We start from the raw sequence: 14,853 nt of genomic DNA, 5'->3' as shown, positions 1-14,853 counted from the left end.
GCCACAGTTGGTGGGGGTTTGGAGGCCCCCTGGAGGCCGGAGGCCATTATTAACCGAAGATCACGCTCGGAGCTCAGAGCACAGAAGTTAGCGGTTGGATATTAAAATCAATTATTTGTATAATAAACATCTAGCGATTCGTAATCAGATGTCAAATATGGTCTGAAAAATCTACTGAGAAGTCTAGAAAACTTGAGTCTGTAAAAATATGGAATTGTGAAATGGATAAATGTGAAGGATCTGCCCTTAGTGTTAGCTACACTGAAGTTAGCCGTTAGCCTACTAGCTAGAAGCAGCTAATGAGTGAAAAACATCAACTGGGAAACCTCGGCTTGTTGCATATCAATTTCCTCGACATGAAAAGGTTTGACAATCATTTGTCTTATGTACCAATGTTTCAACTGTTAAATGTAGTGACGTTAGTCGTTAGCCCGCTAGCTAGTGACTTAAAAACATATTGTTAATGGATGACTAATAGCTACTCCCTGGGTGAAGCTGTCTGTATTGCTAACGTTATTTCACTGTAACGTTGTCATGGTAACACGGACACTTCACCCTTTATGAGTGAAATGTTTTAAGATAAAAAAAACATTCTGTGTGGGCATTCTGACATTTTCAATGGGAATAGGATAATTTTATGTTTTAATGATAGCTGTACACAACACACTAAGCACTTGGACACATTTTTATATTTATATTAAAATTAATATTATCATTATTCATACTTATGATACAGAATTTGATGCTTTTTATTGAATAATGGAATTATAGTGCAATGCTTAGTCTTAATTAGTATGTTTTAATCTGCGCTAATCTTCCATTAGTGTTGGTTATACTGATATCAGCTGTTTTTCCACTTGTTAGTGAGTGAAAAACAAGTCAAATGTGGTCCACGACGTGGTTCGTATCAATTTGAGAATCCTTGACATGAAAAGGTTTGACCAATTGTCAGTTGTAAGTTTCAATAGTTGAACTGTCAAAAACCTCAAGTTTTTCTGTCAAGATTCTGACCGAAGATTTCTTTTCACCTCCAAAACATTTTCTTTCACCTGTTTTCACAGATGTTTTTAAGTCAGTTTCCTCTCAGGACTTCCACTGTAATTTGTAAGATGACGAAACGATTGTAGGTCAGACTTGTACTAACTTCATGAATATTAAGAATGTAAAGAGGAAGGAATCCATCTTCTTTTAACAGCTTGACTTCCATCTTCTGTTTGCTGCACTATGTACGGAAGAACATTAGTTTTTTCTTATCTAATATGTGTTTTATATAAGACTGATATTTCTTTCATACAGAAAGAGTCACACCTAAGGCAAAAAGCGTTGATGGGCAGCACAGCAACTGGCAGAGCGGGCTTTGGATACTTCCCAAAGATGCAGGTTTTCAAGGCCCAGGTCAAGGAGAGACGCCATCTTATCCAGGAAGAGGTCGGAGCAGGCGTGGAGGACAAGCAGGACGGTGGGGCTCAGGCAGCAGGGAGCGTGGACGAGGTGGGAGAGTGTACTGCAGCGCAGGATGTAGTTCACTAAATGTGAAGCCTTTTCAGAATAAAAGTCCATTGTTGACAGTGTGTGCAACACCCTAATTATAATTTGAAGAGTTTACCATTGTAATATGTCAAAGATGTTTGTCAGCAGTGTGAACTAATGACACGTCCTGAACTTAATCTCTGTAAATAACTTAAAGTGTAAATAGTTTCAATCATAAAATGTGAAAATAAAGCACCAAGAGCAAATGTAAATGTGATTAATCAGTGGATGGTAAAATGTTTTCTCATGGCTCTGATCTGGTATCTCTGATGTTTATATATTTTAATGATTATGAAGCCTGGCTCACCAGGGTCGACAAGTCAGGCCGTTGTTGTCTTCTGAACTCTGAGCGTCATGTTCGGTTCATCATGGAGACCAGCGGCCCTCCGACCTCCAGGGGGCCTCCGACCTCCAGGGGGCCTCCGACCTCCAGGGGGCCTCCGGCCTCCAGGGGCCCTCCGGCCTCCAGGGGCCCTCCAAACTCCCACCAACTGTGGCGTCAGTTTCTTTTACTTTATTATTATTTTTATGATCAAATCACCTAAATTAATTAAGTGTGTGTGTGTTGAAATACGAACCAATGAATGCAGAATTACTTCATTTGCAAATAGAAATGTTATGATCGGTTTGTCGGCTGTGTCTGTGTCATGATGATGACGAGTGAGGTCAGGGGTCAAGCGGTGACCGTGGGAGTTTAGCGGTAAAGCCGGCTCGTGCTGAAAGAGCTTCTTTAAACATCATGAAAATCAAAAGTTGGAACAACAAAGAGAAAAAAGAAAAGCATTCTGAGAAACTGAAGTTCTGACAAACAAACCATCTATCTCGACGTTTCAAACCTCGGCTACTCGGCACACTAGCATTAGCATAGCGCCTGGAGAGCACGATGCTAACGTTACAGAGGAAGAGGAGAGTAACGCGACAGTCACTGACGTTAGTTCAGCTGAGCATCAGAGCGACAGCCATGAGACACACACCTGTTCATCTGCACCACCCTCATCTCCACCTGAGCAGGGTGAGCAGGTTACCAGTTTAGCAGCACCACAACTTAATACTTTCTACCTGTTTTCAAACATTGCAAGAATTAAACATGAACTGAGAACAAGGGGGAAGTAACAACCTTTGAACTAATCATTGAACTGTGTTGGTGGAGGTGGAGCAGTATGTGCATTCTTATGCCGTTCAGCTACACATTGTAGGCTAATACATTAATACTGTTGCTGCTGGCCCAGGAAAGTATTGTTACCATCATGTATTGTGTCATATCTTGTAATATATATTATTATTGTCCTCCAGGTTGTGATCATAGGCTGTAACCTGTCAGTGTAAATCCTGTATATGTTTCCAATAGACGGTAGCCTCTGCTGAACCTATAATTCAAAACCTTGCATAGTGAGTATGAGGAGAGTTGGGGGGGTACACAACACAAATGTTGATTGTACTTTAATCATATTTTATCCTTACAATAATCAGACATTATCCAGTGTAACACGCTGTTATATTTATGTGACAATATGACAAGCAGAGTTTTCTTCCTAAGCTTTAACTGAAGTAAAGTTTCAGACATATTTTTGCAGCAAACATACATGGTTTGATAAAAGCAGGAGTCAGTGAGAAAATATGACATTTCTTTGTAATTTGGTTCAAACAACCTTTTAAAAAACAATGAGCAAACAAACAAGTCTTTACAAACCCTACATAAACCACTGTTGTTTATATGTTTGTGTTTTTTCTGATTCTCTTGATGCTGTAAAATCCAAGTATAAATAACAAAGCTCAGATTCATGGTGTGTTTTTGTTTTTGTTGACTGTGCTGTACAGTGCACATGAATCATTTCCATCTTCTTGACGTCTTGTTCTGTGAAGGGAAGAATAAACCATTCACTCTCACAGTTTTTAACCTAATGTGTATTTTCTAGTTAAATAAGTGTAGTGATGAAAATGTTGATGTGAGAGGAGCTGCTCACCCTGGTGCACTGCTGGCATTGTTAAATCTGACAGCAGAGTATTCAACCCCATCCTCCTCCTCCTCCTCTTCCTCTGTTTCTCTCTGGGGATGAACTCTGACGTTGGAGTAGACAACATCTCCCTGGTTCTGTGAGAAGCAGATGCTGGCGTAGTGAAGGTCATCCTGCTGTCCTGCTGCTTGTCTCTGTGCTGCAGATGACGGGGTGTCACACACTGGACCCACGTTCAGCTGACGGGACAAACAGAACTCAATTATAACAAGACTTTTATTGTGCTGTTGCACAAAATGACCGTACAGTAAAATACTTGCTGGATGGGATCAGGGGAGTTTGTTCTTCAGTTCTTATTCTTTACTTCAACAGGTACTGAGAGTTTCTGGAAACAGTTCTCACACTAACAAAAAGCTTTCTGTTGTAATTCCTACTGGCCACCAGCAGAGGTCGATAATATTCACAGATTGATTAATATTGATCTTTTGCACTGGAAAACTTGAACTCTTCTTTCTCACCTGTGCTCTGTTGTCAGGTCTCTCTCCACACTTACACTGCTGTGTGAAGGAGTTCTCTCTTCTAGACAGGAGGAAAAGCAATCGAGTGAATTAACTAATACATTTAGAAGCATTAGTGAACATAATCATGGTGACACAGAATTACTCACCTGATCCACAGGAAGACAGCGAGGAGGATGAGAGCCAGGAGAACAGCAGTGATTGATCCAGCAGCTGCTGATTTCCATGCACCTGGATAATCAGAAGGAAATAATGACGACTGAGGAGGGAATTACAGGATGTTTGAGTAAACATGAGCTTAATACACAGCTCCACAATCTCCAAGAGGTGCTGAGGTCAGGGTTAGTTGTGTGTGTCTGCCACCGTCTGTAATAGTACAAAATAATGCAAAATAAAAGCTGCAGTAAACAGGTGTGTGTAGATGAATGTGTGTAACTCACCTGCTACAACAGTCAGATTTAAGGTGGAGTTACGACGTCCTCTTGTGTTCTGGGCTTCACAGTAATAATTCCCACTGTGTTCAGGTCTGAGGTCAGTGATGGTGAAGATCTGTCCTGAAGCTTTTGGTGAGTCTTCATTCTCCTTGTACCAGGTGTAATTAGCTGCTGGGTTAGCATCACTGCTACAGGTCAGATTCACTGAACTGCCCTCCACTATCTCACCAGAGGGACTCACTGACACAGAGAGAAGCTTTGGAGCATCTGGTGAAAATTAAGGACAGAAATACAACTAATGGATTCTGTGTGCAGACCTGATTTAATTAAAGTAAATCACTATGTATTCTCTTGTTTTTGTAATTGCTATATAAATAAACTTCATCACTATTATGTGAAAAGGAAGTAACTTCAAAATTTCTAAAGCTGAATTTTAAATCAGCAGCTGGACTGTTGCTTCTTTTTAACATGTTATAAGATGAAACTCATATTTCAACATCCACTGTTTTTACTTTTAAATACAGAGTGTCCAAAGTGATTTGCTCATGTTTTCTACTCACACTGGACATCTAAGAATAGAGACGCAGAGTTGATCTGTCCATGTTTATTCTCAGACTTGCAGTAGTAGTTCCCTCTGTCCTCAGAGCTGATGGAGGAGAAATGATAAACTCCTTCTGGTCCTTGAAGCAGTTTTAGGTTCTCCTTGTACCAGGTGTAATTAGCTGCTGGGTTAGCATCACTGCTACAGGTCAGAGTCACTGAACTGCCCTCCACTATCTCACCAGAGGGACTCACTGACAGAGTGGAGGTCTGAGGACCATCTGGAAGAGATGTATTTACATAGATCTTTGTGAATCCACGTCAGTTGCAGCATCTGAAACTTTAGAGGAGGTCCTGTGATGAATACTGTGACAGCGAACAACTGAAGCACTGCCGACGTCGTTTTCCAACCACAGAAGTTTAGAGGGACTCATGTGAAACCATTAATTAAAAGTTTAAACGGTTGCTGTAATACTGTGGCAGAAATCACCCCATGTAAATGCTGTATTATTTTATAAAATGCTTTGTAAAAGGAAAAACAATAAAATAAGAAAATAAAAAAAAAGAACTAGGGCTTGGAAAGACAATATCACTATTAATAATCCAATATTAGTGTCTATGATAAAGTGGCCAATGTATCACAAAAAATAATAAAGCTGGAGTTCAAGGCAAAAGTTTAAACGGAAATAAAACTCGTATTTCTTTGCTTAATAACACTATTGCTATTATCATCATTTCACTGTTTTTGGAGGGGAAACCGAGCATTATTAGACTGATATGATCTTTTACTGGATTCATCCCATATTAAGATGGCAGATAAAAACAAGCGGCAAAATCAGGTGCAAATTCACACTATATCTGGTGTTGTATTGAGTTGTGATGTTTATGTTTTGACTTGAACCAGAAATCACGACCACGCCCCCTCAGAAGACCGGAAGTGTGTCCCGTTTTATACCATTGGCGCTGCCTGTAATGCGTTATCTTCTGTATAGAGTATCTTTGTTCTAAATCCCCCCCAAATATAACAAACTTTCTACTAAAGCTGAATTAAAGGGGAAACCAGACTGAAAAAGCAAGAAAAACACTCAGCAACCAGAAATACACGACGAAGAAATCCAGCAACTGCGAAGCCACTCACCAGCTAACGTTAGCAACATGGCTAGCAAACAAGCAGGCGCAGAGCTAATGCCCCATGAAGGGACCGCTGATGTGGAGCGGCTTCTGCGGGAGCTGAGGAGCTTTTTCACCAGGAAAACAAGGAGCCACTCGAGGACATTAAGGGAGAAACGGTGAAGACAAACACCAGACTGGACGAGGCCGAGCAGAGGATCGTGAAAGCCGAGGAGAGAATCCGAAACGCAGGAGACATCCGAGCAGAAACACTGAAGCTACGAGTCAAACTAGAAGAAAAGCAGGTTCAATCTGCAAAACATTTATTTTGTAAAGTCATTTGTTGCTTTAAATAAACACTTTTTACTCACATTTCACATTAAGTGAGACATGTTCAGATGTCGTCTTCCCCAGCTCATTCTCAGCTGTGCAGTAATACTCTCCAGAGTTGGAGGACTGGACGGAGGTGAAAACAAGCTGCGGTTCTCCACTGAGCAGTAACTGGTTCTCTTTGTACCAGGTGTATTTAGCTGCTGGGTTAGCATCGATGCTACAGGTGAGACTCACTGAACTGTCCTTCATTACGTCACCAGAGGGATTCATCAACACTGACACCTTCGGAGCATCTGCAGGATATAAACACACATTAACATGAGACTGTTATGATTGAATATATTCTGACCATCTTTCACACCTGTGTGTTAAAATCACTGGGCTGAACCTAGTGATTTATTTCTGGAGAAAGACACGCCCTCTTTATTGTTATTACTTTCCCCAATTATAATTATTATCATTACTTTTCTACCTTTATATCATCATATAATCAACTACACACTTTATATCTTCATAAATCTTCTGTCTCTGGAATCACTGTGTTATTTTCCACCCAGGTCACACACACGTGACAGAGTCTGATTTGAGAAGTGGAAGTGGAGCCCCATGAGGTCCAATGATCCGCTGTGGTTACCTAAATTAAATCATGCACAATAACCACCAACACATCAAAACACAGTGTGTGCATCCCTGAAGAGTTGAAGCCACACTGAGGGGAAAAGATCAGGAAACTTGAGAATAAAGTCATAAAAAAAAAACATAATTTTACAAGAATAAAGTCTTAATATTATGAAAATAAAAATTTAGTTTTACAAGAAGCTCTAATTTTAGGTTGTGTGTTGTTTTAAAGGGGAAATATCAGAAGCTTTAAAATGAGGAACGTGGAGCATCATGTGAAGTTCAGCTTTAGGTTTCACAGCATCATCATCATCTTCAGGATATTGAAGAGATTGTGAAGAAACTCAGTCTATTTTATTGTCAGACAAACAGCAGCTGCCACTGACTTTCATAATATTTCTCACTATAATGTTTTGTCAAGGTCAATAATAATTTTACATTTTTAATTCCCATAAAATTACGACTTTATTCTCAAAGTTCCAGATCTTTTTCTTCCTCAATGTTCTCCATCGTAGAACACATGTCCTTTGTCATGAAGCTGATGTTTTGAGTGTATTTACATGAATATTTACTTTATCTTTGCTGCCGTTGCTATTGCACTGATCAGCAGGTTGAAGGTAGCAGGAACATCTTATGTGAAAATCAATATGAAATCATTTCAGTGTGTCGTTGTGACATAGTGGAGTGAACTCACACACTGCAGGGGAGCGGTAACCCTCATAAGCACAGGAATAACTGTCCTCAGGATCTACGTGTCCTCTAAAAGATGGAGACGTCTCTCCCTGAATTTCTTTTTCACTCTTGTACCAGACAAAGGCAGAACGAGCAGAGAGAAGACAGCTGCTGGAACAAATCAGTTTTGGACCGGTAGAAGTCCAGATCACCTGCACCTGCACATCTGGATCTGTGGACGAGAAGCAGATATGTCACATAAAATGAACTGTCAATAACACACAGTTAGAGGAACAACTTCTCCCCCCTCTAGCCAGTGGATGTAAGTGCAACCCATCATGCAAAATCAGCCACTTCCCCATGTACACTTCACTCTCTTACAATGTGCTCATGCTCCACATTTACTTCTTATTTAATACAGTCCCTTATGTTAGCCTTCACTTTTATCTTACCATGCAAATAACAAAATGAACATCATTAAGAAAGAATAATCTCATGATGAATACATTTCAGCGACATAATGAGTTTGTGTTGATCTGTACCTGTGACAGTCAGAGTTGTACCACATAAGCTGCTCTCCCATTCAAACCATTGTGTTTTGAATTTGAAGCGATACTCAGCTGAATCTCTCTCTGTCAGGTCAGTGATTCTCAGAGTGGAGCGTCTCTCTGCTTCAAGGACCTGAACACGACCTGAGTACTGGGAGTCTTTACGAAGGTCCACAAGTCGTGTGTAATACCCCTGCTGATCATTACTGAACCAGAATTTAGATTTGATAGATTCATAATTGTTGTAAGTGCAAGAAATGTCGACTGAAGAGCCTTTAAAGGCACAGATGCTTCTGTCAGTGTAAGTCACTCTGTTGCATGAAGAACCATGGACACCTGGAAAATGAAATATTTTTGATCATCACTATTCAGTTTCATTCACAGTTGGTTGTATTGCTGTGGACACAGTGACCCGTGTAGAAGAAACATGAAATCATGGTGTATAAGATACAAATTCAAACGAGTGCTAATGTTACTGGATGACTGTGGATTAAACTCACACACTGAAGGAGAGGGGAAATCCTCGTGTCCTTTTACAGCACAGGCATAACTGTTTTTATCATAAAAGTAGGTTTTAAAAGAACGTGCATCTTTCCCCATATTCTTTCCACTCTCGTACCAGATGTAGGACGGATGATCAGGTAGAGGACAACTGCTGTGACACGTGAGACGTGACAATGTACAGGGAGAAGTTCTGCACCTTTTTGATTCGCTCATCTTCACCTGTAAACCTGGATCTATAAAGAAACACACATCATTTTAGACAGAACTGTCAACAGATAAATGATAACAGATTTACAAAGATTCAGGGTTTAACTAATGTAGTTTCCAACAGATATGTTACCTGTGACAGACAAAGTGACTCCAGGTTCACCTGTATATTTCCCTCCTGGTTGGTTTGTAATGAACCTGAACTTGTACTCAGCTGAGTCGCTCTCTCTCAGGTCTGTGATTCTCAGAGTGCAGTCGTTCTCTCCACAGTGATACTGAACACGACCTGAATACTCTGAGTCTGCTCTCAGATCCACAGGTTCATTATCACTTAATCTAGTGAACCAGAATGTTTCCTCAACTGCAGTATCAGCATCATTTAACCTGGATGGGAATCTGTAGCTGCAGCGTATTTCCACTGTTGATCCATTTAAGGTGCAGATGTGAGATCGAGGGTAAATCACTCCCCAGTCATACTGACCCTGTACCACTGTAACACAGAGCAGCAGAGACCACAGATCTATAACAACATCAGACAACAGGCTCGAATATATGGGGGGGCTTCAGAAAAGCATCGTTAATGGTACGTCTTCAAAAGCTTCTGGATTTACAGAGTGGACCTGTTCTCCAAAATCTTTCAAAACACATGAAGACAAGACGAGTTTGGCACATATATACTTCCACATCTGGGCAGGTTCTGACTGTTATCGTCTGGTGTTGTCTCGTCCAGATGTGGTAGTAGCATCTGACAATCATGCCGTATATGGGCCGGATTTGGGCCACGTCACTTTTGTCATTAAACTGTTTCACTCTGAAATACGTCACATTACATAAGAAAAAGACACTTTCAGTCAGTTTATCCATTACTTTAACTATTTCAACTGTTTATCCGTTTATTGTAGCTGTTTATTTTTGGGGCATTTTTGCCTCATAGTGGACAGTTAAGAGTAAAGAGACAGAAGGGGAAACAAGTGGAGCAAGAGGGAGGGTTCTGACAAGCAACAAAGGTCAGACTCGAACAAAGGATGCTGTAGTGAACGCTCTGTAACCATTCAGCCACCATTACGTTCAGCTATCATTTATCCAGAATGTTATTCTATCCACTTCTAACTTTTACACTTTACTTTTAGTGGCTTCAATTCTCTTCTCACACTAACTATTTAACAGGCACTTTCAATGCATGTTAAGGAGTATATATATATATATATAAACTGTATATGTAGCTGGAGAATCACCATCATTAGTGCCACTTATAGTGAAGAGAATAAGAAACCAGCACATACATTATTATAAGAGCGGGCCACTATGTGTCTGACTAGTTTCCAGTGACGAGTGTGAAACTAAAGAGAAATGCAAAACACTGATGTGAAACGCTTCACCAACAGTTTGTGACGACTTGCGGTGCAGTTTAGTTTAGTGCACATGTATGATGATAAAGAGTTAGGCTGTGATCCCCTGTGGCCCAAAAAGCATTTTTCCCATAGACCACAATAGTAAAAGAGACGCCTGTAAAACAGTCAAAACACAGTCATTATTATCAAATTACTTGGTCTGAACTAACTGTTGTATAAATGATGATAACCACAAGTCGAGTTACAGAAGATGAGAGATGAACTCAGCGCGGTGAGGATATTCCTTCTGTAGGAGAAGCACTGCACTGTTGTTGTTGTCTTCTTCTTCAGCCTTTTATCTATCAACATCTGGCAGCAAGTCCAGCACTTTCTATTTGATGCAGATAAGAATCCACATACCACATAGCTTTGAATGAAAGAAACCTCTAGATTCTCTTCCTCTTTTTATTGGCATTGGTTTCCTTTTGCTCAACATTTGACCTTTTCTTATCAATGCTAACATTTCTTCCACTGACAAAATTAAAGTTAAAGACAAATAACATTTTCTACTCCAGTATAATCTATTTTATGTCAATTTTGTTGCAGGAACTGCAGGTTCGTCTCAAATCTACTGATGATCTCAGTGATTCCTCAATAAATTTAGCTTCAACCTGAAATAAAGTAAGTGTGCTGAATACCCAGAGATGTTAATGTAAATGTAAATGAAATTGTAAATGTAATTGTAATTGTACAGTACCTGAGAGAACAAAGACAACAAATCCACTGGCCACTGCTGTTAGACTCATCTCTGCTCCGAGCGACTCTGCGTCTGTGAAAACGTGTCAGACTGTGCATCAGAAATACTGAACAGTTATTTGAATCAATATAAGACATCTGTTAACATCTCTCCTGGCTTCCTTCCTCTTTTCATGATTAACATGCGTGAATGTCTGTAAGTCCCCGTGATGAAATGATTTTTTCTGTTCTTCTGTCAGCCATGCGTGAACTTCCCAATTTACTGTAAAGCGTGAAAAACAAACCAACATTAAGTTCTCTCTGTAATGTGTAGAATCAGTCCACGGGACAGTTTTTTAACACCAGAATCTGTGGTTCCTGTTCAACAGTTCATTGCCTGTGACAAAACTCTCGTGTCCAGGCTGCAAAGAGTAAAAATAAAAGTGGTGTTTAGAAGCGTCTGAAATTGGGCTGTGTTTTCAGTTTCATTGCTTATGTAACTAGAAAGTATCACTGTGTTTTCTGTTCCCTCAGTTCCTCTTTCGTCCGCTCGGCGTATTCAGAAACTAACCTTAGTGTGTACAACAATCCTGCAGTAAATTCTCTTTAGGAATCAGAGAGGTGTTGATTCAGGTTTATGGTGATTTGTGAGGCTCTAGGTAACAGGAATTAAAGCTGCTTGAGGAACAGCTGTTTGGGAGCTAATGATTAAAACAGTAGTTTTACTGAGAGGGGGCAAAGCCAACATCCCAACCCAGCGGTGTAAAATGCTCAGTCTATAGCTTCTGCCGTTTGATGATGTCATGAAACAGCCAGGGATCAGGTGAGTTGCTGTCTTCACCACACACTGTAAAAAAAAAAAAATCCTAATAAAAAAGTAACTAATTTTACAGTAATCTGTAAAATTACAGAAATAATCTGTGAATTAACATATAAACTTCTATTTTAAGCATCATGCCAATAATAATGAATTACATTTATTTCCCATTGTTAAAAGAATAATTACTGTTTTATTTATACAGTATTTTTTCTGCTTTCTTAAATTACATACAAATCTATGTAAAATGACAGTAATTATCTGTAATTAAAAATGTAGCTTATTATAAAGGTTAATGTGCATACTAACAATTTAAAGATTTCCTCTGTAATTTAAGGTGAATCTTATTAGTTTTACATTTATGTGACTTCTACATTCAAACTTTGTAATTCTGGATGCAAATCTAACAAACTTTTTTTCATCACATCAAACATTCAAACTTCAAACAAAAAAAGTTTGAAGTACTGCAATGTATCCCAGCATGCACTGGGAGGAAAGCAAACACTAACATATGGTATTCTGTACCCTTTGTGTGTGTGTGTGTGTGTGTGTGTGTGTGTGTGTGTGTGTGTGTGTGTGTGTGTGTGTGTGTGTGCGTGTGAAACTGCCGTGACATCACCCATTGGTTCGTCAACTGCGGTATTGAAGCTTCGAGTTTGGCTTAATGGACGTCGCCATCTTGGGTTTTTTGGAGCCATAATAAACCATGTTTGGATGAGAGGGTGGAGCTGGGGAGGAGGGAGGGGTGGATCTGACCTGTGTCCTCGAGGACACCAGGTAAACCCACCTGCATCAACCTGACAGCAACAGGCTCCTGGCTGAGCCGTGCGAAGATGCTGCTAACACGGTTAGCTGTCTCAACTGTTACATTAGTCTCACAGGCTAATATCATATATGTGAGGAGTAACTTGTTATTGTAGCTGAAGTTAGCATGTGTGCTAACGTTAAACTGTAAAACCACAGTGTAAAACGTTTTCTAACACTAAGACTGATGATGAATAACGGCTCCTGGACTTTTTGCACCTTCCCTCCATCACTTATGGACGACTGCAGCAGCTTCCACCTGTCAGACAGTTGCACCGTCCTCACTGAGCTATGAAGGATTATTTTACATCTCTACTTTGCAGGGCCTGAGTTCAGTTCAAGAAGACAGCTGAAAGATAATCAGTGTTAATATAGATCTGATATTCATTAGAGGAAACTGTTATCTGAAGTGAATCTCACCTCTGGAGACTCTCCTTCCCAGGACAGGAAGAGTTCTTCCCCGTCGCTGCCTTGAACTGTCACCTGGGCTGCCTCTCCTGGTCTCTGGGAGGGAAGACAACTCGCTCTTCCTCCTGCTCTGTCTGGCAGGTGTTGCCAGGAGCTTGGAAGTACTTGGCACTGGCTTGAAGAAAAAGGTTTTGGATCAAAAAAGAATTTTATGTTTGCAGGAAATGATAAAACACAATATACTTAACCACAAGCTACGGGACACACGCATGTACCTGGGATGAAGTGGATTAGGTGGAAACTTGAAGGCTGACCCCGCCGTCTCCTCTGCCCCATGTGTCCTCCTCCAACAGTGGAGCCTCCACTCTCAGGAGATCCTCTGTATCACCTTGGCAACAGTGAGGCCAAGCATCCTCTACTTCCCCTCCAGCGAGGACCGCTATGCCTCAATGAGACAACAGGCACCTCTGGGGGTCCACCTGGAAGACGTGGCGTCATCAATCCGGCCAACATCCTGGAAAGCCAACATAGGTAATCCAGGCAGCTGTTTCGGAAGCAGCACCAGCAGCTTCTTTGTCACCTGGAGGGAGAGAGAGACACACAGCAGTGGTGTGAAAGCAGCTGTAAGAACATAAACTCTGCCTGGGTTACACCTCATCCTAGAGAAACTCCCTGTTGACAGATCGATCAGTTAGACACACAGTGCATATAGAAAGTTCTTACTTTTTTACATTGTATTATTTTGAATAATTTTATAAATCGTTAAATTCATTCATCAATGACCAATGCCAGCAAGCTAGCTGCTAATGGTAGCGCTAATGAAAATGGGGGGCAGCTCTATGTACTGTACATGCACATGTTCATTGCTGCCATTATCATCATCATTTTTCTGCAATATATCATTGTTAGCATTATAATTGTTATCAATACCCATTATCATTGTTATTTTTACAATTGTAATTCTTCTATTCTCACTTTATATAAACTTTGTCACTTGTCTATCGTGCTTCATGGTTAAAATGTTCTGTGTCACCTTCTGTTTGTCCATTCATCACCTGCTAACTATCCCCCACTTGTTATTTTGCATTCTTTTTCAAACCTGGTAAACCTGGAAAATAAATCTGCATGAGAAAAATTCAAGTTTGTGCATGTGAAACAAATTGTGGTAAAGAGATTTGTGTTTGTTGAGACAGTGTGAATCGAAACTGAACAAATGATCAGTGGTGAGGTTCAAAGACACGGTGAAGGAGAAAATGCTTTTGTGGACGTCTGTGTACAGAGATAAAAAGCAGAAAAGTGCAAAACTCAGTGTGCAACATTCCACATTGTTCGCTGAATTGATAAACAGTCGTTACTGAGTAGTTCCTCATTACTCCGTCACAATAAGTTCCTTAACAAATCTGACACAGCAAGTTTCCAAACAAGTATTTTAATTGTACTATTCAAGGCAATATTAATAATCACATCAAAGTTGTTTTCTGATGCATTCGTTATGTCGACAACTTAAATGTAGTAAACAGAATATCATTTTAAGTCATCTTAAACGTTTACCTATGATCTGTGTGGAAATGCAATTACACAAAATACAAACTGCTTTTAACAGACTTACCATTTCTTGCCCGAGGTGGATTCTGCCATCCCTATGAAAACACAAAAGGAAAAATAAGGACATGTCAACCAGCTGCTCTTTTCACTATGAAATGTTTTTGAAGCAGTCTAAAGACTTCAGAACATAAAAGATGTATCAATCATCCATTTAAACCTCATTTAGCATATACTGTAATAAAAA

The 14,853-nt window shown here is 40.1% G+C and overlaps 1 protein-coding gene across 2 annotated transcripts; it reads right to left on the bottom strand.

Annotated features, from left to right (window-relative positions):
* Nucleotides 1-2,949: 2,949 nt before the first annotated feature.
* On the bottom strand, nt 2,950-14,159 carry LOC130165558 (B-cell receptor CD22-like). Of its 2 annotated transcripts, XM_056370915.1 has the most exons (14): nt 13,340-14,159; nt 13,077-13,239; nt 11,058-11,129; nt 9,103-9,459; nt 8,759-8,995; nt 8,253-8,594; nt 7,733-7,942; nt 6,459-6,713; nt 4,998-5,258; nt 4,444-4,704; nt 4,153-4,234; nt 4,004-4,064; nt 3,495-3,724; nt 2,950-3,385 (listed from the first exon to the last, which is right to left on the bottom strand). In XM_056370915.1, the coding sequence occupies exons 3-14, from the start codon at nt 11,104-11,106 to the stop codon at nt 3,310-3,312; spliced, it is 2,421 nt and encodes an 806-aa protein (XP_056226890.1). In that variant the 5' UTR covers nt 11,107-11,129; nt 13,077-13,239; nt 13,340-14,159; the 3' UTR covers nt 2,950-3,309. The 2 variants fall into 2 exon arrangements, with proteins under 2 accessions (XP_056226890.1, XP_056226899.1); XM_056370924.1 differs by lacking the exons at nt 13,077-13,239; nt 13,340-14,159 and having other exon boundaries at nt 8,759-8,989; nt 11,058-11,448.
* Nucleotides 14,160-14,853: the final 694 nt, after the last annotated feature.

This window comes from Seriola aureovittata, chromosome 3 (assembly GCF_021018895.1).
Source record: "Seriola aureovittata isolate HTS-2021-v1 ecotype China chromosome 3, ASM2101889v1, whole genome shotgun sequence".
Classification (NCBI taxonomy): domain Eukaryota; kingdom Metazoa; phylum Chordata; class Actinopteri; order Carangiformes; family Carangidae; genus Seriola; species Seriola aureovittata.
Note: the sequence above shows the minus strand (reverse complement) of the source record. Positions and strands in the feature narration are given on the sequence as shown.